At 42.8% G+C, this 25431-nt stretch overlaps 1 protein-coding gene across 5 annotated transcripts in view; it reads left to right on the top strand.

The window, feature by feature from the left end:
• Nucleotides 1-22868, top strand: part of FAM131B (family with sequence similarity 131 member B) — a 143249-nt gene extending 120381 nt beyond the window's left edge. For 2 of the 5 annotated variants that reach the window (XM_077455101.1, XM_077455100.1), the window contains 5 exons: nucleotides 7160-7192; nucleotides 12527-12620; nucleotides 12709-12894; nucleotides 17107-17238; nucleotides 19490-22868. In XM_077455101.1, coding sequence (XP_077311227.1) covers nucleotides 7160-7192; nucleotides 12527-12620; nucleotides 12709-12894; nucleotides 17107-17238; nucleotides 19490-19875 — 831 coding nt within the window. In that variant the 3' untranslated portion in view covers nucleotides 19876-22868. The remainder of the gene's footprint in view (nucleotides 1-7159; nucleotides 7193-12526; nucleotides 12621-12708; nucleotides 12895-17106; nucleotides 17239-19489) is intronic. The other 3 variants (XR_013262802.1, XR_013262801.1, XM_077455102.1) reach the window with 3 other exon arrangements.
• Nucleotides 22869-25431: the final 2563 nt, after the last annotated feature.

Here is a 25431-nt window from a genome sequence, read left to right as displayed (position 1 = left end):
TGGAACTCTCCATTAAATGCATTCCAGGTACATAAAAACAAAGAGTATGCATAGTCTCAGAATTAGTTTTATTTAAAAAGGAGCCAGAGCCCAAGTAAAAAATTATGTCCCCTACCAGCATGTTGTAGAGAAGGACCCTTTCTCTCTGTGTGGAAGCAGTGGTCTCCCTGTAGATGTCTGACATGCACATTGTTCAGTAAGAACTAGAGCTCTCCAATCAGCAAAGTTCATGCAAATTGACGACTCATCACAATTTTGGGGTTCTTTCTAAATATCAGCAACGTTCATATTCCTTATTGATTGGAGTCTTCCAGCTCTGACCAGGAGAGGGCTTGCCAGGTCTCTGTTCTTTTTGTGGAAGCAGTAGTCTATCTGTAGAGGTCTGACATGCCCCCTGTTGAATCAGAACTAGAGCTCTCCAATCGGTTAAAGTTCATATTCCCTGCTGATTGAAGATCTCCAGCTCAGACCAGAGGAGGGCGTGCCAGATTGCTGTTCTTTTTTGTGGAAGCAGTAGTCTCTCTGTGGAGGACAGGCATGCCCCCTGTTGAATCAGAACAAGTCCTCTCCAATCGGTAAAGTTCCCTGCTGATTTGAGATCTCCAGCTCTCACCAGCAGAGGGTGTGCCACATCTCTGCTCTCTGTGTGGAAGCAGTGGTCTCACAGAGGTCTGATATGTTGCCTGTCGAGTCAGAGCTAGAGCTCTCTAATCAGCATAGTTAATATTCCCCGCTGATTGGAGATTCCAAGCTTTGACTCAGCAGAGGGTGTGTCAGGTCTTCACAGAGAGGCCACTGCTTCCATATAGAAAGCAAGAATCCTTCTCTGCAGGGCAGGGGACAGGATTTTATAATGGGGCTGTGGCTACTTCCTAAAGGAAAGGAACAGTAAGCCCCTGTACACACGGTCGGAGATTCTGCCAACCAAATCCGTCGGATTTTGTCCGTCAGATTTAGTCTGACGGATTGTGTCCGAAACTGTTGCATACACACGGTCGGACTAAGTTGTCGAAAAATCCGATCTTTCAGAACGTGATGACGTAATTTCGTTACGATGGGACTAGATTCAGGCTAGTAGCCAATAGCTTTGATGTAGGAATTTGATCTGAGCATGCGTGGCACTTGGTCCGATCAAAATTTTCTACACATGATCGGAGTATGTCCGACCGGCCCAGTTGGTCGGGAAATATTTCCAACATGTTGGAAAATTGTGTCCAACGGAGATTCGGACGGAATCAGTCCGATGCATACCACACACAGTTGGATTATCTGACGACACGGTCCGATAAGACGCATTCCGGCGGATTCTCCGCCCGTGTACGCGGCATAGGACTTTGCGCTCCTTTAGTCTTGATGCACCTGACATGTTCCCCCCTCCCTCCATTCCTTAAACACTGCAAAAAAGTACCTTTGTTTGGGGGGGGGGGGGGGGTAGATAATATACCCACAAGTTTTTTTTTTAATGCAAATTCATCCAGCTTTATAGGCAGGAGGGGGCACTGGGGTGTTAGGTCCAAAGTAAACTGAGGGGCTTTAAATCCTCATAGCTGGTTATAAAGAAGGTCAGACATGTAGGCAGAAACCAACTGTCAGACTTTGAGATGTGTATGATCAGCTCACCCCAGCATACATGTCTATGTGAATGGAGCTGGGAGGGTGGAACATACATAGAAGGAAAACAAGCAATCGGGCAAGAATTTTTAAATCTTTCCAGTCGACCCCCCCAAGAATGATCAGCATGTGGGGGGGGTTGGGGTATCTGGTCTAGAAACATCATCATGTCATACTGCTTGGACGGAAGCTTTATGGTCCATTTACATTTTTTATGATGCGTTCAAGCACATTAACATGACTCGTGTTATGGAAGCACATTGGAGATGATGGACTGCCAATGCACCAAAATGTAATAAAAATTGGACAAGTGCCAACATTTCTCACAGAACGCACTATGGTGCATTGCCATGCACAGGAATCTGCTGCAACACTTGTTTTTTGCTAAAAGCAGGGGTCTCTAAACTACGGCCCATGGTCCATATCTGGCCCACTACAAGGGTTTTATCTGGCCTGCAGCCAGGGTCAGTGGCATATCCTCAAAGTGCACTGATTGAGGATTAAGGTCAACAGAGGCTGCTGATGGTGTCTTTGATGGAAAGGTGGACTCTGATAGGGACCCTGAATAAAGGATGGAACTTCTAAGGCAGACTGTCTGATATAAGGAGAGCTCTGATGGGGATCCTAATGTAAGGGGAAATCTGATAGGCAGCTTGATGTAAGGATTGACGCTAATGGGGACCCTGATGTAAGGGGCCACTCTGATATGGACATTGATAGAAGAGAGGACGGATGGAAGAGTTGAAGGAAGGATGGAAATCCTAACTCTGATGTAAGGAGGCCTCTAATGGTGATTGTAATGTAAGGGGGAATCTATTAGGGATCTTGATGTAAGGGGGAGTCTACTGGGGACCTTGAATTAAGGGGGTATTCTGACAACCTAATGGAAAGGGGGGTCTCTGATGGAAAGGCGGACTCTGATGGAATATGTAATAAAAGAAAACATGAATCCTGTTTACTTAGTGATGAGAGGACTCGATCACTAGTGGGGGAGGTTACTGATTCATATGATTTAGACGGGATACCTCTAAAGTCACTAGAAAAAAAATGACTACTCTGATGGAACAATGGATGGTAGATGAAATTTCTCCTCCTAAGGTAGACTTTGATGTAAGGAGGCCTCTGATGGGGATCCTGATGTACGGGGGAATCTGATGGGGACCTTGATGTAAGGGGGGACAGTAATGGGGACCCTGATGGAATGGGGCACTCTGATAGGGACCATGACAGAGAGGGGGAACTCTGATAGGCACCCTGATGGAAGGGCAGACTCTGATGGGGACTGTGAATGAAGGATGGAACTTCTTCTCCTAAGGTAGACTCTGATTTAAGGAGGCCTCTAAAGAGGATTCTAATCTAAAGGGGAATCTGATAGGGACATTGATGTAGGGGGCACACTAATGGGGACCCTGATGGAATGGGGCACTCTGATAGGGACATTGATGAAAGGGATCACTCTGTTAAGGACCCTGATGGAAGGCAGACTCTTATGGGAACCGTGATTGAAGGATGAACCTGATGGAAGGGGGACTCCTAAGGCAGACTTTGATGTAAGGGGGGCTCTGTTGGGGACCCTGAAGTTAGGGAGAACTCTGATGGAGACTGCTATATAAGTTGGACTCTGATATAAGGCAGGTCTCTGATAGGGACCATGCTGGGGATTTATTTTCAGCCCATGATTATTTGTAAAATATACAATGTGGCCTTGTACTTAAAAGTTTGGAGCATTGGGGTGCTGCTCAAAACGAATAGCACTGCAACGCATGTACCGCAACACAACAGTAACGCTCATCGCCACACATGGGCCTTTATGGACATCCAGAAACAAAGACAACCCGTCTAAGGCAAGGCAGGTTTTATTTTATCCTGTCCTCCATTTTAACTGCATAAAGCCTGACGCGTCATGGCTGGGAAAACAAACAGCTTGTGGCCGCCAGCCAGCAATGCTGGAAACAACTTGGAACAATGTTTCTTTTTCCACAAAGGGACGGCAGAGGAGATAATAACAATCATTTGCAAATCGCTTTATTGCAATGGGACATGAATAAAAAACAATTTATAGATTTTGTTTCATTTCAAGGAACTAAAAGTCTTCAGTATCACTGAATAATGCAGCGGTAAAAAAAAGTGTTAGAGGGATCAAGTTTATATTTATATAGCTGCACATTCATTTTGCCCTCGGCTAAGTGCTGTCTTGAATCAGGTGCAAGTTGCTAGCTCCAAAACTAAATGCGTTTTGCATGGATGTTGGCAATTCAAATCACATGCTTTATAGGTCTCATTTTAAGTATTAGGTTAACGAACTTAAAAAAAAAAAAAAAAAAAAGTAAAAACACTACAAGCATTTAAAATGCTTACTTGCAATATTGTTCCATAAATGGTTTCTACTCTACTTGCAATGTACCTTTGAGGCTCGGTACACATATGAGCCACATGCGGCTCATAGCAGGGGTCCGGTGTGTCCTGGTCCACTGATTTAGGTCCGATTGCAGCCCAAATTTTGGGCTGAATTCGCACCTGAAACAGACCAAAAGACGCACAGCATTTTTGTACAAAATGCGCTGGACCGCCTGCGGAGATATGTGAACCGGCTCCATAGAGAGCAAGTCAAAATCTCCTGCTATTGCAGGGAAACCGCATCCAATTTGCAATGGTGTGAACCCAGCCTTAAAGCGGTAGTAAACCCGCCCTTTTTTTTTTTTTTTTTTTAAACCTGCAAAGCAAAAGGCATAATGAGCTAGTATGCACCGCATACTAGCTCATTATGAAATACTTACCTTAGAACGAGGCCCCGACATCTGGCCCGATCCACGCTGAGGGAGCTGACATGCTCCCTCGGCGTTTCTTCCGTGTATCGCGGCTCCGGCGCTGTGAGTGGCCGGAGCCGCGATATCGTCACTCCCGCGCATGCGCGCGGGAGATTTCAGTCCGGCCGCTCGGCCGCTGACGGATTTTGACGGCGAGAAACCCCTTGTGCGCATGCGCCGCTGCAGTCAGCGGCGCATACTGAGGGGAATATCTCCTAAACCGTACAGGTTTAGGAGATATTTTTTTTACCTACAGGTAAGCCTTATTATAGGCTTTCCTGTAGGTAAAAGTTAAAAATGTGGGTATACAACCACTTTAATGTTCTAGCAAGTTTTATTACTTTAGTAGGGGGTCAGTTCCCTAGCACAGACCCAGCCTTCCTTGCTCACCATAGACCTTTCCTATTCTGAGCATAACTGATTACTGTCTGTGTTGGCCCAGCTCCTCTGAGCTTCCCTTACCTCCCTACATATGTAGCTGCCAGGGAAGGAGCAAAGGGAAATAGGCGATTGAGTGACAGCTCTGAGTTTGCTGAGGCTGCTGACATGAAATGCAAGATAACGGCGTCCAGCTGCAGTGACAGGGAGGTTTTCATAGGTCAATATCATGCATAAAATCTGGTCTATCAACGGGGCCTCTTTAAGGACTCAAACTTTAGTTTGAGGGTAATTTCATGGAGTATGGCTAATTTTAAAGGCCCATTTGCTTTTTTGGTATGTTATTGCACGTGGGTTATTGTGCGTTATGTTGTGTGTTAGCGATCGCTGTGTAAGTCAGCCCAATGAAAATAATGGATCACCAATGCACCAAAATGTCCCGAGAATCTGCAATGAAAATTTTACCAAATGCTCTATGGTGCTTTGTCGCATGTTGCTTCAATGTGTTGGAGTGTCATACAAAATTAAAGGCACCACATTGCATAAAGTGCATTGCCACCATTGCGCAATGCAACAGTGTAAATGGGTCCTCAAGGGTAGAGATTAAAGCTGGCCCTACACGTATAATTTTTAAAAGTGAGTGGCTCTGTTGGCAACACATGAACTGACAAAAGTTTACATTTCAGTTAACTTTTGTTGACTCACTGGGTGCAAAATTTTGCACCCAAGCATGCACCGTTTGGGTTTTCTGACAGCTGGCCATAGGTGAAGGGGTGTAGATAAGGGGGGGGGGGGGGAAGGGGGTCCAAATCCTCCCAGAATGTCTGCATGGCTTAAGCTACTGCTGACAGTCTGCATAGCAGAAGTGCTGCAAATGCCGTTCCTGACATCTTTCAGAACTCAGAGAGAGGCAGGAGCAATTCAGATGGAGGGAGGCTCTCATTAGGTCCTTCTCAGCTCCAGTCACAGGACTTCCCCACCCTCTGAAATACATAGTTTGGTAAGTGAAACTATTAACGAGGGGAGAGCTGAACTGAGGTAAAGGAGCTTTGTACTGGGGGGCTGTACTACCAGTAGGAGAGATCTGTACTGGGGGGATCTCTGCACTGGGGAGATCTATACTGGTGGTGGAGGATCTGTAGGGGGGAAATCTGTACAGGGGGGATCAGCACTAGAGGGGAGATCTATAGTGGTTGGAGGAATCCGTACTGTACTGGTGTAGGGAACCTGCACTAACCAAGACAGATACTGTGGAAGTGGGATCTGTACTGGGGGAAGGGGATCTGTACTGGGGGAGCAGTACTACTAGTAGGAGAAACCTGTACTGGGGGAGGAGGGCTGTACTGGGGGATATCTATACTGGGGGGCAGGATCTGTACTGGAGGGAATCTGCACTAGGAAAGATCTATCCTGAGAAGGGGGTGGGATCAATACTGGACGGGTAAAATCTGTACTGGGGGAGATCTGCATTGGGGAGATTTACACTTCCAGAGGGGGGACTGGTTCTGGGAGAAATCTGTACTGTACTGGGGGGGGGGGAGAGGTCTGCACCAGAGGAAATCTATACGGGGCAGGATCTGTACTGGGGGAGAGATCTGCACTGGGGAAGATCTATACTGTGGGAGCGGGATCTGTACTGGCAGGAAATCTGTACTGGTGGGGTAGATCTGTTCCAGCTGACCCCTCCCCATCTCTGAAAAAAAAAATAGCGTTTGAACGACCGTGAGATATTAAACAAAAGCTCTGCCAATGACACAGGCGACAAACACTCTTGTGCGCAACTGAGCCAAGTCATCAAGAGACAACATGCACCTAAATCCAGAGGCAACTTAGCTGGGAGTCAAATAGAATTGTAACATGGCAGGAACCCCTGTCTGCTGTACCCCATTTAATGATCATTCTTACTTGAATATTATAAATACTATGGGGGTTATATATGAAAGGCAAATCCACTTTGCACTACAAGTGCACTTGGAAGTACAGTTGCTGTAGATCTGAGGGGAAGATCTGAAATGAGGGGAAGCTCTGCTGATTTTATCATCCAATCATGTGCAAGCAAAAATGCTGTTTTTTATTTTCCTTGCATGTCCTCCTCAGATCTACAGCGACTTTACTTCCAAGTGCACTTGTAGTGCAAAGTGGATTTGCCTTTCGTAAATAACCCTCTATGTGTACTGATGATCAGGATGAAATAGGATACATATACTTGTACGTTGTTTTTCCCTCCTCCTCGCAATGTGGATCTCTATGTTTTAATACGGCTGTACTTTATGTGACTCCATGTTTATGTATTGATGTCCTGCTGTCTTTGTGTCTGGCTTGTGTTGTCCCCTCTCATCTGACTGTTCTCCCCTCTCTCTCAGACCCGAACAGACTTTTCCTGGGATGGAATCAATGTGAGTGCGGTTATTCTCTGCCTTTCCTTCTCTCTCACTCTCCGTCTCTCTCCGGCACTCTCTCCCTCTATCTTTCGCACTCCCTCAATTTGGCGCTACTGAGGTTCATGATTTTTTTCCAAAAGATCCAAATTCATTTTCATTTTTTTTTTCCCCACATAAAGTTGCTTAAAGAAAACCTTCACTTTGTTTTATTTTATAACTGCCACTATAAATCATTCAATAAGATCCTGGTCATTCTCATAAGCCTTGTTAAAGCCTCATGAAAATGGAACTTCCTAATGAGTGGGGGAAGGTTAGGACCTCTCTGGGGGAAGGTTAGGACCTCTGTGGTGGAAGGTTTGGACCTATGTGGTGGAAGGTTTGGACCTCTGTGGTGGAAGGTTTGGACCTCTGTGGTGGAAGGTTAAGACCTCTGTGGGGGAAGGTTAGGACCTCTGTGGTGGAAGGTTAGGACCTCTCTGGGGGAAGGTTAGGACCTCTGTGGTGGAAGGTTAGGACCTCTGTGGTGGAAGGTTAGGACCTCTCTGGGGGAAGGTTAGGACCTCTCTGGGGGAAGGTTAGGACCTCTCTGGGGGAAGGTTAGGACCTCTGTGGTGGAAGGTTAGGACCTCTGTGGTGAAAGGTTAGGACCTCTGTGGTGGAAGGTTAGGACCTCTGTGGTGGAAGGTTAGGACCTCTCTGGGGGAAAGTTAGGACCTCTGTGGTGTAAGGTTAGGACCTCTGTGGGGGAAGGTTAGGACCTCTGTGGGGGAAGGTTAGGACCTCTCTGGGGGAAGGTTAGGACTTCTCTGGGGGAAGGTTAGGACCTCTGTGGTGGAAGGTTAGGACCTCTGTGGTGAAAGGTTAGGACCTCTGTGGTGGAAGGTTAGGACCTCTGTTAGGACCTCTGTGGTGGAAGGTTAGGACCTCTGTTAGGACCTCTGTGGATGAAGGTTAGGACCTCTGTGAGGTTAGAACTTCTGTGGTGAAAGGTTAGGACCTCTGTCAAGGCTTATTCACACCTCTGCAGGGCGAGTCTTTGTAGGAATGCATATGTTGGTGCACATGTTACAGCAATCTGCGATAATGCATGATACTTGTGTTCTGTTTCTTTTCAATGGCACCCCAATGCATATACCTTATGCACTTGTGAGGCACATGTTTTTTACGTGACAACAAACAGTAATGTACTGTGTCAGAAAAAAACATGCATGCCCTTTTTGGTTCACTGCCATTCGAAAAATGGGCTGCCTTAAAGCCCAGTCCCAGACAAAAAAAAAAGTTTTCCAATGCAGTGGGGCTGTGCCTGCAATGCATGGGTCAGCTGCTTTGTTTTTCTCTAGGGGATTTGAGAACTGAGATGTACTTGCCTAATCCTCCCTGCACAGGTTCCTGTGGCTCCTGCCCCCTGTGGTCTAGCAGTCTTGGGTGATGGACTGTTCCTGACATCATCATGCCCATAGACCAGCTCTGGATGTGTGGACGTCAGAAACAGTCCGCCACTGAGTCGCGGGGGAAGGCCGTTTGCCGATGGAGCGGAGGATCGGGTGAGTATAGGCTTTCACCTGTCCCCTAGACAAAAACGAGCAGTTGACCAATGCAGCCCCACTGGATTTTTTGGCCTGGAGTTGGGCTTTAATGAAATGTATCAAGACAGAGGAGTGTAAATGAGTCCTTTAAGTGGTCACTCCATTTGCAAAGTCCATAATAAGATTTTTTTTTTAATGTACAAGTTTTAGGTGGTACAAGGATCCCCCTTCTTCAGGGCTATGAACAAAGGGGTGTCTGGTCTACAACAATATTTTAGAAATACTCACAGGTTAGTAAATCTATATATAAAAAAAAAATTAAAACCTAAAAAATTACTACTTAGTCAATAATAAAAAATCCATATGAATACCAAAGGGTCTATGTTTAAAAAATATTATAAAATAATTATTTTATAAATATAAAAATATTATTAAAAAATTGTAAAACAAAAAAAGAAAAATTACTGCATTATAACCATTAAAGCTAATGATAATGGGAGTTAATCATATTACAAAAATAAAGTTACCATTCGTTGTGCCTGTGCAAATGCTTATAACATACTCTCCTGCAAAATTTTATTCATAGACCCCTAAGTGTATTTTTATTTTTTAGTTTTCTTCACATAATATAATATGGATTTTAAATATTGTTTTATTTTAGGTTTTCTTGTAGTATCTTTTAATCTTGACGTAGACCAGACAAAAAATAAATAAAAAATTAGGCTAATAAAAAAAACGAGTGAATAAAAAGTGTGAAAAAAATAAACAACTAAAAACATAAAAGCCATTTTTTTAGTTTTTCTTTTGGAATATATACATATATTGCTCTTTAAATATTAATTTGTTTTGTTAAATTATAATATTGTTGTAGACCAGACTCACATTTATTCATAGCCCCGAAGAAGACCCTTGTCATCCCGAAATGCGTTTCTCCTGGGGACTTTAAGTAATAATTAATTCTGAACCTTATAAGCGGAGTGGCTTTTCTATTCTCTATTCTCTCTGACTATTTCCCTAAGGAGACATTTAAACAAGTTCTAGAGAAATAAAGCTGTCAGCTAACATCCACAAATAAATAAATAAAAGGTTATATAAAACATAATGATAAATCTAGTGCTTCTCAGCCATCACAATGATATTGATCACAATGAGCACTTGACAGAGGGTATAACCCTTCCTCATTCAATTTAGGTGAAGAAAAAAAAACAATTCTTGCTGGGAATTTTACTTTACAATTTCAATAAACATTGCACCCAGCTTGAACAATGTAGTAAGTTTAGTTAAACTTGTATAGAACAGTGAATTGTTCTATACTGAAATTTGGATATCAGTGTGAGAGCCAACAATAAGACAAGTTTTAAATTTGTCCATAAGCATCATTGGTGTGCAATTGTACAGTTGTACAGGATGTGATGCAAAATGGGACTGTACAATCAGAATCTTTTTGTATGGGGCAATCTTACAATTTGCTATATGCAAAAAAATATCTGGCAGAGAGTCTAGCCCTGCTGTACTCTGTCCAAAAAAGAAGAAATAAAGTTTTGGCTGGAGATGAGCTTTAACCCCTAAAGCCACTGCCCTTTAACTGGGTACTAAGGTAGGGGAGTGGGACAGACCTCTGATTACATGACCACTGTGATTGGCTGTCACAGTGGTCACATGATCGTGAGCCTGCTCTGTCGACTCCCAATCAAAACTAGAGACCGGGAGCTATTTGGACCGCTATGGGTACATTTGAGGGTGCTAAAGCCCACCCTCATCATCGCTGCACCTATGCATTACCTGATTGGCAAGAAGTTAAAGGGATACTGTACTCATAGAATATGGAGCCTGCCATTATTGACCTCTCCAACCAAAAATGATTGTTATGTTGATCTAACAGATTCAATACCTAATATGAAATAATGCAAACAGTAATCAGGCCAAGACTTCTGACTTTCATTGGCAGCCTCTGTATTCCTCTTCAAACGGATGGACACAGTTTGGTTCAATCACTCACCACCTTCTTCAATGAACAGGTGTCCGATTTTGGGTTCCCAGCTCCGCCCCCAGCCAAACCCAATTTAAAGGGCTTTGATGCCTACATACAATAATATTACATAACAGAGATTGCAAGAGGAGGATTCAGATCTGAGGATGCTCCGCACTACCCGCAGCCATGCCACCTAAATTTTCCTACTGTAATCTCTACAATGTAACATTAGAGATCACCTTTAAAAAAATAGAAGAAAAGCAAGAAAATAAAATATTTTAAATGTATACTTACAGCATTTTTTTCCTTTCCAAATTTTTTATTTGATTTTTAATATGGCTTGAACATTATAGTCCTCCTCTCTTGGGAGTGTCTGATTACTGTCTGTGCAACCTTTGCTCCTTTGCCTCATCCCTTACCTCCCTACATAACTATTTATATAGTGGTCGGGGGGGAGAAGGGGAATACTATAGCGCAGCCTTTTCAGAGGAACCCTTGAAATAATGTTCAGGTCTCAGGGAACACCTGGTAATACCAGTTAGTTCATTGAGAGTGAGAGGAAAGATGCCCCTTACATCGGTGGTCAGTGTGAAGAATGCCCCTATGTTGGTAATCACTGGGAAGAATGCCCCCCTTTACAGTGGTGGCCAGAATGCCCCCTTAGGATTACCATACACCCTACAATCTGTAAGCCTCCTTTTGATCTACTGACAAGTTTGTAGTGCAAGGTTCATTGGTTGGATACAGACTGATTTGGATAGATTGGGTAGGTCCTCATATTATATAATGTTGGTAAATCTAAAGGTGGTTGTACGTTCAGATTGTAACCTGAATGGTGAACCTTACAGACAGCTTAACAGATCATTTGTATCATGCTGTTGACTTCCAAATGATATTGGACCCAGAATTATGCAATCATCAAATGGGAGGTCAATCAGCCACAGCCCAAGGAACCCGGCTAGAAGGCTCTGGAGGAACCCTGGTTAAGAATGGTGGGTCACTTGAATAACGGCTCTGAGTCTGCAGGTGACCTTACATCCAAGATGGCGACACACAATGGCAGTCTCAGGCATTATGGATGTCTATACAAGGGGAGATTTTTATCGATGAATAACATCCATAACATATATTGAAGGTGCATACAATCTTATGGGAAGATTTTTTATATGAATTGCCTGGCAACAGGGTCTCTTCAACTGCACATAATCCTTTGTAATGGCCTTGTCAGGGGCCAGAGGTAGGAACCTACCTCTGCCCCATGGCCTTAACAGGGGGTGGCTCTCCTAAAGTTCCCAAATGGTGATGCGGGATTAAACCAACCCATCCATTGATAGTAGAATTGTTGTAACACTGTTGGTGTGTTGAGAATCAGGCAATGTATGGAAGACAAGATCTCCAGCAACCAAACTTTAAAATTCAATAGTCCATAGAGACCATAGCCAGCCGGTTCCTTATTGCATATCAAACCCCCCAAAAAATGAGAGCTGCAGTTTGATTGGCTTAGAAATAAACCACGCTCATTTTTATTTATTTTTTGTTAGTTTTCTGTTTGTTTTGTTTTTGTGTTTCCTTTTCTGTCTGCATGTTTTTTCACTTTTCTTTCCACAGATTTTGATTTTGTCTCTCGATTTTCTTTCACCATGACAGCAGGATCTATCAGGCACACAGCGGCCTTTGTCTTTATGCTCCGCCCCTCTGTACTCTGCAGCTGACGCTGTTGCCTGTCTGTCTATGCCCTTTGCTCTGTTTGTCTATATTATCCCCCCCCCCCCTCCAACTCCGCGCTCTTTCCGTCCTTCTCTCTTCTCTCCCTGAGCGATCACTTCCTCTCTCTTTGGGTCTGTCTGTCAGCTATCGATGGAAGACACAACATCGATCCTTCCTCGGTTGAAGAGAAACTCTAATGCTTACGGAATTGGTGCTCTTGCCAAATCTTCTGTCAAAGGTACTGGACGCTCCGCCATAAAGCCCAGAGACGACGGCACGGGTTACCCAGAGTACCAATAACCAACCTTTTCCTTCTTTCTCTGTAGGTGTCTCTCGAACGATGAAGGATCATGTCACCAAGCCCACGGCTCTTGGCTCAGGACGAGTTGCTCACATGTTAGAATGGCAGAGCTGGGGTCAACCGCCACCTCCGAGCAATGATAATGTCAGATTTGATAGTGACGCCTATTCTGACTTGAGTGATGGAGAAAAGGAGGCGCGGTTCCTAGCTGGTGAGTATGGAAGGTCATTCTGGCACGGTCATAAAAAATCAGCTTTGATGTTGGATTTACAGTATTGGTGCTTGGACAGAAACATTTAAAAGGGTATCCAATGCCTAGATGTTTTTTTTTGTCTTTTTTCGTTTTGGATACAGAAGACAAAACAATCCCATCAGCTTTTTCTTGAAGGGCTGTGCAAGAAAGAAAGCACCAAAGGAAGAACAAATAAAATCCAGTTTCAAAATTCAGACTCTCATGTAAAAAAAAGCCAACATATTTCAGGGCTACAAAGTGCCCCCCTTCATCAGGGCTTGATACTGTTAAACAAACTTTGTACCGGAGGGATCCTAAATGTAGGCAAACCTATCCCAACAGGTTCAGGGTTCAAAAAAAGGGGACCTCAGAGCCCCTAGAGTGTCTCTCATTGACAAAGGATAGGACCGCTTTATCTGAGCATGCAGCCCAGCAGGTCAGGAAAGGGGGGGACAAGGGAGCGCCGCCCCACTTCCTGAACCATACTAGGCCACATGCCCTCAACATGGGGGGGTCTCCACCCCCCCCACCCCAAAGCACCTTGTACCCATGCCCAGGGATGTGGGGGTTTGCAGGCAGGGGGCTTATGGGCATCTGGAAGCCCCCTTTAACAAGGGTTCCCCCAGATCCCCCCCCCCCCAAGTGAATGAGTTAGTCCCAAAAGAAAAAAGTGTAGTTTAAAAAAAAAACAGGAGGCAGTTTTATTATAAATTAATAAAGTCCCCTGTGGTAGCTCCAACCTCAGTCACGATGGCTGCGGCTATCACCAACCCAATAAAAAAAAAGCTCCTTCCCCAATAAAGGCTTCCACCATTCTGGCAGCTCTGGTTTCTGACAGTTCTTATATAACTATGTGGCATGACCATCAGGTGACGTTACCCGGAGACCCTGCTCCCTTGTGACATCACTGCCCCGGGCATGAAAGGTCTGTGACGCCACAAGGGGACGAGGTCTCTTTTTTTTATCGGGTCAGTGACCATCGTGATTGCCATTGGAGCAACCATGGGGTACATTATTAATTAATAATAAAGGACTGCCTCCTGTTTTTTTTACACTACACTGTTTTTTTGGGGGTGAATGGGTAGGGGCATTATGTGCCCCATACTCATTCACATAAGGAGGCAGGATCTGGGGGCCCCTTGGTTAAAGGGGGCTTCCAGATGCCGATAAACCCCCTGCCCGCAGACCCCTACAACCACCGCCCAGGGTTGTGGGGAAGAGGCCCTTGTCCCCATCAACATAAGGACAAGGTGCTTTGGAGTGGGGGGGCATGTGGTGTGGTATGGTTCAGGAGGGTGCTCGCTCGTCTCCTTCTCTCCTGACCTGCCGGCCTGCATGCTCAGATAAAGGGTCTTGTATGGATTGGGGGGGGGGGGGGGGGGACTCCACGCTGTCTGTGCAAGTCTCAATAGTTATCTGTAAAATATATTTTGCAAGATGTTTTCCTCAAACAACGAGTGTATAAGTGGCCCAGAACAGCTTTATATAGCATTTTGGATTGCTAAAAAAAAAAAACACAAGGCCTGTAATAAGGAACACGCTGCCTGGCTCTCATCCTCTTTCCTCTGTATCGCGATCATAAATCACATATAAGCAGCTAATTGCATGGGCAGGACAGGAGGGCATGGGCAGTGACTGATATCTCAGCGTGCAGCAGATGTGCTTCTGCAGGGAATGTTTTGTGCTGCGGCGTTCAGGGTAATTTAATATCCTGCAGAGAGATGGGGAGACGGGACCTGCCCCACCCTCCAGCGCGAGAAAGTCAGACTCAGCAGTCCCATTCTTAGAAAGCTCCCGCTTCTCACATAACACTTCATAAATCAGACACGGGCTGCTAAATGAACCGCCATCGTGCAGCGTGGCTCCATGTGCGAAATACAGCGTCACCTTCCTACAGACGTCATCACATTAAACAACAAAAAAAAGAGGTCTGTTAAAGAAAGTACCAACAGTCAACAGATAATACGAATACGAATAGAAAATACGATTGTAGCTAAAATGTACGGTGAACGAACCGGTTAAATATACATCTTAATCAGCTCCACTGCAGCTGCGTCTTTATTTTAGGGTAAAGTAGAAAAATAGAAAAATGATAGTAGAAAAAGAACAAGTGATTCACTGAGTCTGCCTATTTTTTGCCTCTGTGCGAGTGGAGCAAAATCAAACAATCACCAGATGCATTCTCTGCAATTTAAACGTATGAATGTGGAAAATACCACATAATGACCACTGGGTGGCACTGAGGAGCATACTTATTTCCTATAATAGTCAGCGCCATCTAGTAGCTTTACCTTCATTATGGCCACTAGGTGGTGCTGACTATTGTGGGAACTCAGCATGCTCCTCGTCGCCATCTAATGGCCATAATTATGTATTTTCTGCATTCGCTCATTTTTGTAGCAGAGAATATAGCCTGAGAACATTTGATTTTGCCCTATTTGCACGCAACATGACGTTTCGACAGACAGACAGCTGTGCACATTTTTTTTTTTATAGTTACAAACCTTAATGTTGATTGGCGACCTCTGGTAGATGTCTGTGAGACCAAGATGTAAATGTGGAAACCTTGCAAAAAGATCTGAACAAATTACTGGTGTGAGCAACTACATGGCAAAGGAGGTTCAATGTAGAAAAATGTAAAATAATGCATTTGGGTGGCAAAAATATGAATGCAATCTATACACTGGGGAGGGAGAACCTCTGGGGGAATCTAGGATGGAAAAGGATCTGGGGGTCCTAGTAGATGATAGGCTCAGCAATGGCATGCAATGCCAAGCTGCTGCTAACAAAGCAAACAGAATATTGACATGCATTAAAAAGGGGATCAATTCCAGAGATAAAACGATAATTCTCCCGCTCTACAAGACTCTGGTCCGGCCGCACATGGAGTATGCTGTCCAGTACTGGGCACCAGTCCTCAGGAAGGATGTACTGGAAATGGAGTGAGTACAAAGAAAGCCAACAAAGCTGATAAAGGGTCTGGAGGATATTAGTTATGAGTAAAGGTTGCAAACACTGAACTTATTCTCTCTGGAGAAGAGATGCTTGAGAGGGGATATGATTTAATTTACAAATACTGAACTGGTGAGGTGACCCCACAATAGGGATACAACTTTTTCGCGAAAGGGAGTTTAACAAGACTCGTGGCCACTCATTAAAATTAGAAGAAAAGAGGTTTAACCTTAAACTACATAGAGGGTTCTTTAATGTAAGAGCGGCAAGGATGTGGAATTCTCTTCTACAGGCGGTGGTGTCAGCAGGGCCACAACATACAGGGATATACAATGTAATCCTGACATATAATCACACACATAGGTTGGACTTGATGGACTTGTGTCTTTTTTCGACCTCACCCACTATGTAGCTATGTAACTATGTACTAATGTAAAAGAACCACTCTCTGGGGGCAACACGAAACATGCCACGGAGTGGTGCCATGCTATTACATAATACCCATTTCTTCAGAATTCAGGAGCTACTATACTGACCATATACCAAAAAAAAATAACACAGTTTTCTACACCAGTTAAGGTGCGATTCATTGAAAGATGGTCCAAATCACATAATAAATGAATCAGATGCAGTTAAAACTGCATTCAATTTGTATATATGTGAACCAAGCCTAATTAATGCTTCATCTGTAAACTAGTAATGTGCAGTTATGCACGCTCCTGGCTGAAAGACCCCAAAGCAGACTCTCAGCACAAAATCCAGAAGCTAGTGGAGATCACTGGAGTAGTGCTGTCTACAGAGGTTTTTTTACCATGTTCCAGAAAGATCCTACAGATACGGTATGGTACATGCATGGACCAATATAACTATGTAAAAATATCCATACCTGAAATTCTTCTTTAAGTTGTTAGAACAAGGAAATGTTATGTTTAGAAGAACTAATCCTCGCATAGGGGCAACATATTGGTCACCAATAGATGTGAGCACATCTATTGGTCACCAATAGATGTGAGCATAGAGGGGAATTCACCATATATGAAAATATTGTTAGGCAGATATGGATGGAACAGTATGAAGTCAAACTCACATATTGCTCTGTGGATCTGTGGCTTCATCCTATGCATCTGCTGGTCATGTAGTCCATGGAGCTCTTTTCTTTTTGATGTCTTGGCCCACTATCCACCTCAGTCCACTACTTGGTCTTTTTTATACCTTTTCCTCTGTTTTCCATCCTTCAAGGTGTCATGCAGCAATTTGCTATCTCTGAGGCAACGCTAATGGCCTGGTCATCGATGGATGGAGAAGAGGAGAGCGTGAATTCTAACCAGGAAAGGCAAAGTGAAACGTACCAGGAGCTACTGGAAAACCAGGGTGAGACCTGCAAAGCACAGTCCAGCGGGATTTTTCCGTAAGGTAGTCAGAACAAGAAAGGGGCAGTAAAACATAGCAACCAAAGATAAGTTCTTATTGGTTGATGTGGGTAGAAATTAACAAATCTACTTGTCCGAACTGAGATTCCATAACATATGTGCCTGAATCTCCAAAAATATTATCTTCAGGAAAAGCAATTTGTAATATTTCTTTGCTAGAAAGTGATGACATTTAACCAATAAAGATGCAAATTGCAGTTACATTTTTATTGCCATCTGTGTCCCATTTTTACATAAGTTTGCACCCCAACTGGCTTCAATGCATTTTGACAAATTTGACAAAACAATCTTAAATTTGACAAAACAATCTTAAATTTCGGGAAAATTGATTTCATCTTCAATTAAATTTCAAGACATTTTTTGGTCAAAAGCAATTAGTCATTTGCAGGAAGATTTTGCCCCAAAGAATTATAGTAGAACAGAAGGCGCAACTTTTTCTTTCATTTTGGATAGAGTAAGGGAGGGTTAAACCCCTTTCAGGTTTTTGTTTTTGCCATCTGTGTTTTATTGGGGAGATTTCCGTTCACATGTCCCATAGCCAAACAGGAAGCAAGAGGAAATCTCTCCAAAGAGAGGGAAATCTCTGGTGTTCGCCAGGATCACCAGAACTAGTGTCCCCCTTGAAAGATCACCCCTATTCCTAAACTATGTCCCAACTATGGGATTTTCGATGGAGTAAATCCACCTAACGGTGGCACAGACAGCATTAAAAACTTGACAGATATTCTAATCCCGCTCCACTCTATCCAAGACTTTACTTGCCGACCAGCCCACTGTAAAAATACGTCCTTACTTTGATGTTAATAATGGTGTTATGGCAGCAGCTAGTTGCCATAACCCTGATATTGCTTTTTACTATGGGCGATTCTGTTTTCAGATAAAAGTGGTCCTGCAGGCACATTTGCCGCGGGATCACTTTTAGAGGCAGTGGGATAGGTGCCCCCCCCATCGCAGCTTCCCAGTCGTTTCTGGGTTTACCAGAGCTGTTTGCTGAGCAGGAAGATGAGTGAGGTCAAGATGGCCTGTACTCGTCTCTATGCCCTTAGAGGACTGGAGCAGCCTTTGATGTCACTTCCGGCTCTCGGGCTAAAACAAATAATTGTATTTATTATTTAACTTGGTCAGCAAGTGGTTAATTGTGTCAACTTTCACTTGCTCATGGGGACAGGAAGTAAGGGGAAATCTCTCCAATGAGAAATTTGTGGCAGAAACACATTTCTGTTATAAAAGGGAAAGGTTTAAGCCTCTGGCAAGTTTTTCTGCCATCTGTGTCCCTGTATTTGTCAGGAAGGGGGAAAAAAACAAAAACACTTTTAGCAGAGTGAGGAAGGGTTGGAATTTTGGACAGACAAGAATCAAAGTTTTTATTGCTGTCTATGTTCCTGGTATCAGAAGAAAGTGAGGGAAATGTCCCTAATGGAGGTAAAGACCTAAATAGAAACCCAAAAGAGCTTCTAAATCCTCCTAATATAACCAAAACCTTAAAAAATTGGGGCTTGTGTTGGATCAGCCATTCTCAACCAGGGTTTTGTGGAACCATAGGGTTCATCCAGAGGTTGCTGGGGGTTCCTTGAGCTGTGACTAACTGACCTCCCATATTATAGTGCCTTCATAGATCCAGGTCCATCACCACTTGGCAGAACCCGTAGCTTGACACCAATGAGCTTTAAGCTATCTGTAAGGGTGGAAATGGAGACATAATTCTCACTGACCACCAATATAAGGAGCATTTTCCTAATGACCCCTGATGGACTAATCCTAGCAGGGGTTCCCTGAGACATGAACAATATTTCAAGGCTTCCTCTGAGGTAAAAAGTTTGAAAAGGCTGAATTAGACTGTAACTCAACAATAAAAAAAATGTCATGGAAGACCAAATGCCAAATAGTCAAACATTCCCACAGACTCACTCCTAAACCTTGTGGACAACCTTCCCAGAGGAGTTGAAGCTGTTATAGCTTCAAAGGGTGGGCCAACTCAATATTGAACCCTACGGACTAAGACTGGGATGCCATTAAAATTTATGTACGTGTAAAGGCAGGTGTCTCAATACTTTCAGTAATATAGTGTATTCTGCTGTTACTTTTCGGGAATTAAAAGAGTTAGATATTAACATTGCTTTATTTTTTCCTTTCTGTCTTTGTCTTGTCCTTCCCCGTGCTTTCCCTTTTCACATTCCTCTATCTATGTATAGATAACCTTGCACAGGCACATTCGGAATGTTGGCCACACTCTTATGTGTCCCAAGGACTTTACTGCCTCGGCTCCTCGGAGGCGTGGGCTAGCAGTGAGCAGTCTCTCACAGTGTCCCCAGCGCCCCCAGGAGGAGGCGGCATCACAAACCCTGGACCTGAGCTGGAAGAGAGACCGTTCGAGAATATCTGTGAGATTGCTCCTCAGTTGCTGCACTCTAAAATATCCCCCTTAGAAGAAGATGACGTTGTGTGTCACGATCTGCAGTCCCTGTCTCCACCACGGGAGGAATTTGACAGCCCACCACACAGCCGGAAGGTATCAGATGTGGCAACGTCTGGGGTGCAGTCTGGAGAAGAGGAGGAAGAACGGGAAATGGAGAACTAAGGGGGAACCGGAGGATGGAGAAATGCTAGAGGATTAAGCGAATGTGTCGCTGCACGATGTGAGCTGGGGGTCATTTATCAAACTCTTCCATGCAACAAACTTTTTTTTTTTAATCGTTTTTAAAAAATAGGGAAAAACATTACAGCCCTCTGCAAAAACAAAAAAATAATAATCATGAAAGTGCTTACAAAATGTTTTTCTTTACAGAACACAATTTTAAAGAAACACTCTTTAAATTTAAAATATACAAGACAAGCCTACAATCTCCTAAGTAAAGCTTTACCCCTTTCTGTGAAAAGATTAAGGTGTCTGCATGCTGCTAACTGCCGGGTACTTGTGACATTTTAAGTTACTGCTACGGCTACTCATCCTAACTACCATGTCATAGCTGACCGGGTCTGAACCAGGAGAGAAAACTCAACTACTATGATGCAATGCACTGTGCTTTAATCAATGGTATTTACTGAAGGGAGCATGCACCCATAGGAGCCTATATGTAAATCATGGAAATTGCACTTTTTCTCTTGATTTTACAAAAACTGTAAACTCTCACTGAACATTTTAAAAACATTTCCTTTCAAATTTCTTTTCACGCTATTTCACTTTACCAAGTTTGAAATGTAAAAAAGGTGACAATTCCAGAGAAATTTAAGAAGAGAATCCTTACGGTAATTTTACTTATTTTTTCAAAATACATTTTTAAATACTATTCTTTTAATTAGTGGACATCCCTTTAAAAAAAAAACTTTTTGGTGACATTGGCGTCAACTGACTATATTGGTAATTTTAAAAGCATTCAATATTTTATTTAATGATAATTGTCTTGTCCAAATGTCTCTTATGCCGCGTACACACGACCTGACTTTTCGAGGGACTAGGTCCGACAGACTTTCGACGGAGTTCTGACGGAGTTCTGACAGACTTTCCGAATGAACGGACTTGGCCACACACAATCACACCAAAGTCCGACGGATTCAAACGTGATGACGCACGACTGGACTAGAATAAGGAAGTTCAAAGTCAGTAGCCAATAGCTGCCCTCGCATCGGTTTTTGTCTGTCGGACTAGCATACACACGAGCGGATATCTCAGTAGGAACTGGGTCCGGCGGAGTTCTGGTGGAAAAATTTGAAACATGTTCCATTTCTAAAGTCTGTCAGACTTTTGCAAATCAAAAGTCCGCTGCAGCCCACACACGATCGAATGGTCTGCCGGAATCATTCCGTCGGACTTTTGATGTTGAAAAGTCCGGTCGTGTGTACGCGGCATTACATATCAAATAGCCGTGGTCTTTCATTGGAAATAATTAATTATTATGAAAGTTACCACAAACTACAAATTATTTCTTGTTATGAATCAATTTTTTCCATTTTTTTTTCTCATCAGTTTTGAATAAAAAATATAGTTTTTGATATGAAAAACGAAATTTTCCAAATGCGTTTGGAATTGTTGACATTCTGTTTACCTATGGCATAGCTGTGGTCCTTCATTGGCAACAATTAACTATTATGACAATTACCACAAACTAAAAAATATTTCTTCTTAGGAACCTGTTATTTTATAATATAAAATATATTTTTTTAATTGAAAAAATCTAGTTTACCAAATTTTCCAACTGAGTTAATGTTTAGTGAATTGGCGCTGTTCTGTTTTCATATGGCATAGTTGTGGTCCATCACTGGCAACAATTAAGTATAAAAAAATGACTGCAAACTATACATTTTCCTCCCAAAAAAAATTTAATCTGTATTTAAAAAAAAAAAAAATTCTCATCAATTTTAAATATAAATTATATGAATATATGTATACAATTATATAAATGTATACATTTTAATTAAAACCAAACTTTCGAAATGCGCTATTGTTTAGTGAATTGGTGCCATTCTGTTTTAATTTTTGGTCCCGGGTAAACTTCATAGCGCTCCAATGGTATCCCCAAACTCTACTTCCCTCTGGTTGGCCTTATCGGGTGCATGCCTCCCTTTCTGTGAAATATTTTACATGTAAGCATGCACTTTAAAAATTCTGAGAGGGCTTGTCAACTTGTTTGTACTTCATAATATGAATTTGATTGTATATTTTCTTCATAGAGATCATAAAAGAGGCAAGCGCAAGATAACAGCACCATACCAATCAAAGGAAAAACTCCAACTGCTTTCAAAGGGATCCCTTTTCTCTCCTGATGCTGTTATGTTGCTCCATTGTTTGGAAGCATCCCATGATAGGACATGGTGGAATCCTTCCACAGAAGAAATTTTCTATCTCAAAGAAGATTTCATTGAAGAACAAGGATAACATCTGGATAAAGCCTCTTTTCTTAACTACCATCGATACGTTTTTATAGAGATAAATTCTAAGCTTTCCAAAAAAAATCAGTCTACGAATGTTTTACTCTTTTTTTTTTTAATGCCTGTGAAGTTGATTTGATAAATGACCCTCGTCCACCCACCCCCAGTGTGAGAGAGTTGGCGTCAAGAGTAGGTCCGTTACCATCTTTGATGCCAAACAGATCCAAGTCTGCCTGTCTGTCCTGCCACCAATGCCGCAAAGTCTTCCCTTGTCCTAGGAGAGAAGTAACTACCACCATTCATCTCCCTGGTATCTGTAAGAAGAATCCATGACACTAAGCTCCAATCTTGCCCTCTCTCGGGGTCTTGCAATGTTGACCAGAGACAGGCTCGGTGTTGGAAGCACAGACTGCTCCATTTGTGTGGGAGGTCTCGCATGCCTTAAAGTGATCTCCCTAAAATCTCCCAACTATCATTTGCCAAACTTCCCATCCCACCTCAAACCTCCCAAAAAAAGAAAAAAAAACTTTAATCTGCATTCCTGCCAAAGACCACAGAGCATCATCCTTCATTAACTTGTTGCCTGCCAAAGGTCTAATGGGCATTGTGCTTCATCCGCTTACCAACTGTTCCCCATCTCATACGATTACAGGGCATTTAAACAACGCATTTTTTTTTTTTTATAAATACAATTCATTCTCATGATTTGGCTTGCTGGTGAAATTTATTTGCAACAAATGCTCCATTAACCTTTATTAATGCTGTTGCCCTCACAGCATTGCTCTCGCAACAATGTTTTGTGCAAAGCGTTTATGGTATGTCTATTTTGTGTTTTTAGTCTTGCCAAAGACCTGCAGAGCATCACGTTGCTAGCCTTTCTTCCAGCCTTTTGGTCCACAAAATGTACAGGGACAGGGGTAAGTCCATATAAGCATAGGAGTCTAGGGCAGATCATTTTTTTTGGGCGATTGGACAACTGCCCCCTTGTGTGATAATTTCTTACTTATTTTTTTTTCCTTGAAGACTTAGACAGGAAACTATTTTTTTGGTGAATTAACATTTTGATATTTGTAGAATATTTTAATATGTATATATTATTTCCTGTGTACAGAACCGGTTGCCCACATAGATTTGAGGTCATGGGGTTGACGTGATGGCTTAGAGGACCATATAGGTGAAATCAAGCCTTGGACGAGAGTGACAGTTTCCAAAAGTCAGTCCAATTTAGCAGCCTTTTTAAGGAAGCTGTAATTTCACTGCCAAAAATATAAGAGATTTAAAAAAAAATGTTTTTTAGGTGCATTGGCAACCAGACTTCTGAGATAAGTCTAGGCCCTTTCATGTATTTTCTTATCTCTATGAGACACAATTGTGATACTGGCATTGTGAATTATACAGCCTGGTGTGTATATATAATATAAATTCCTGTATGTACTTTTACATTTTATGCGTCTGGATATCAGCTTTTAAATTGAATGTACAGTGTTTTATTATTATTATTATTTTTATTTCAAAAAAGATAATTTTCAATATCTAGTTTGAATTTGGTAGACATAAAATATTTCTATGTATATTTTATGTTCACCATTTGCAGACAGCAGGTGGCAAGCTCCAAAAAAAAATAATTATCTGCAATCTTCTCAAAAAAACTGGGGCAACTGTGAAAGAGCAAGAGAGATCAGATTGCACAGAATGCTGAATAACTCAAAGGAGGAAAACACCCCCCTTCCAAAGATGGGGTCACATTAATTATACACAAGTGTGCAGGCAGGGCTGGGCTTTCTTCTAGGAAAACCTAACTGATTGTCTTTAGGGAATCACTAATTATGTAAAGCTTGACGAAGGCATCTACAGTGGTGTGAAAAAGTGTTTGCCCCCTTCCTCATTTCCTGTTCCTTTGCATGTTTGTCACACTTAAGTGTTTCGGAACATCAAACCAATTTAAACAATAGTCAAGGACAACACAAGTAAACACAAAATGCAATTTGTAAATGAAGGTGTTTATTATTAAAGGTGAAAAAAAATCCAAACCATCATGGCCCTGTGTGAAAAAGTGATGGCCCCCTAAACCTAATAACTGGTTGGGCCACCCTTAGCAGCAACAACTGCAACCAAGCGTTTGCGATAACGAGGCTTTTACAGTGTCCTGGAGGAATTTTGGCCCACTCATCTTTGCAGAATTGTCCTAATTCAGTTACATTAGAGGGTTTTCGAGCATGAACGGCCTTTTTAAGGTCATACCACAACATCTCAATAGGATTCAGGTCAGGACTTTGGCTAGGCCACTCCAAAGTCTTCATTTTGTTTTTCTTCAGCCATTCGGTGGTGGACTTGCTGGTGTGTTTAGGATCATTGTCCTGCTGCAGAACCCAAGTTCGTTTCAGCTTGAGTACACGAACAGATGGTCGGACATTCTCCTTCAGGATCTCTTGGTAGACAGCAGAATTCATAGTTCCTTTTATCACGGCAAGTCTTCCAGGTCCTGAAGCAGCAAAACAGCCCCAGACCATCACACTACCACCACCATATTTTACTGTTGGTATAATGTTCTTTTTATGAAATGCAGTGTTCCTTCTACGCCAGATATACTTGGACACACACCTTCCAAAGAGTTCCACTTTTGTCTCATCGGTCCACAGAATGTTGTCCCAAAAGTCTTGGGGATAATCAAGATGTGTTGTGGAGAAATTGAGACGAGCTTTGATGTTCTTTTTGCTCAGCAGTGGTTTTCTCCTTGGAACTCTGCCATGCAGGCCATTTTTGCCCAGTCATTTCCTGATGGTGGAGGCATGAACGCTGACCTTAACTGAGGCAAGTGAGGCCTGCAGTTCCTTGGACGTTGTTGTGGGGTCTTTTGTGACCTCTTGGATGAGTCGTCGCTGCGCTCTTGGGGTAATTTTGGGCGGCCGGCCACTCCTGGGAAGGTTCACCACTGTTCCATGTCTTTGCCATTTGTGGATAATGGCTCTCACTGTGGTTCGCTGGATTCCCAAAGCTTTGGAAATGGCTTTATAACCCTTTCCAGACTGATAGATCTCAATTACTTTCTTTCTCAATTGTTCCTGAATTTCTTTGGGTCTCAGCATGATGTGTAGCTTTTAAGGATCTTCTGGTGGACCTTACTGTGTCAAGCAGCTCCTATTTAAGTGATGCCTTGATTGTGAACAGGTGTGGCAATAATCAGGCCTGGGTGTGGCTAGAGAAATTGAACTCAGGTGTGGACAACCACAGTTATAGTATGTTTTAACAAGGGGGGCAATCACTTTTT

Source organism: Lithobates pipiens, unplaced genomic scaffold (assembly GCF_037356315.1).
Source record: "Lithobates pipiens isolate NorthernLeopardFrog02 unplaced genomic scaffold, aLitPip1_a1.2 Scaffold_25, whole genome shotgun sequence".
NCBI classification, from domain to species: Eukaryota; Metazoa; Chordata; class Amphibia; order Anura; family Ranidae; genus Lithobates; species Lithobates pipiens.
This window is presented reverse-complemented; position numbering and strand designations above follow the sequence as displayed.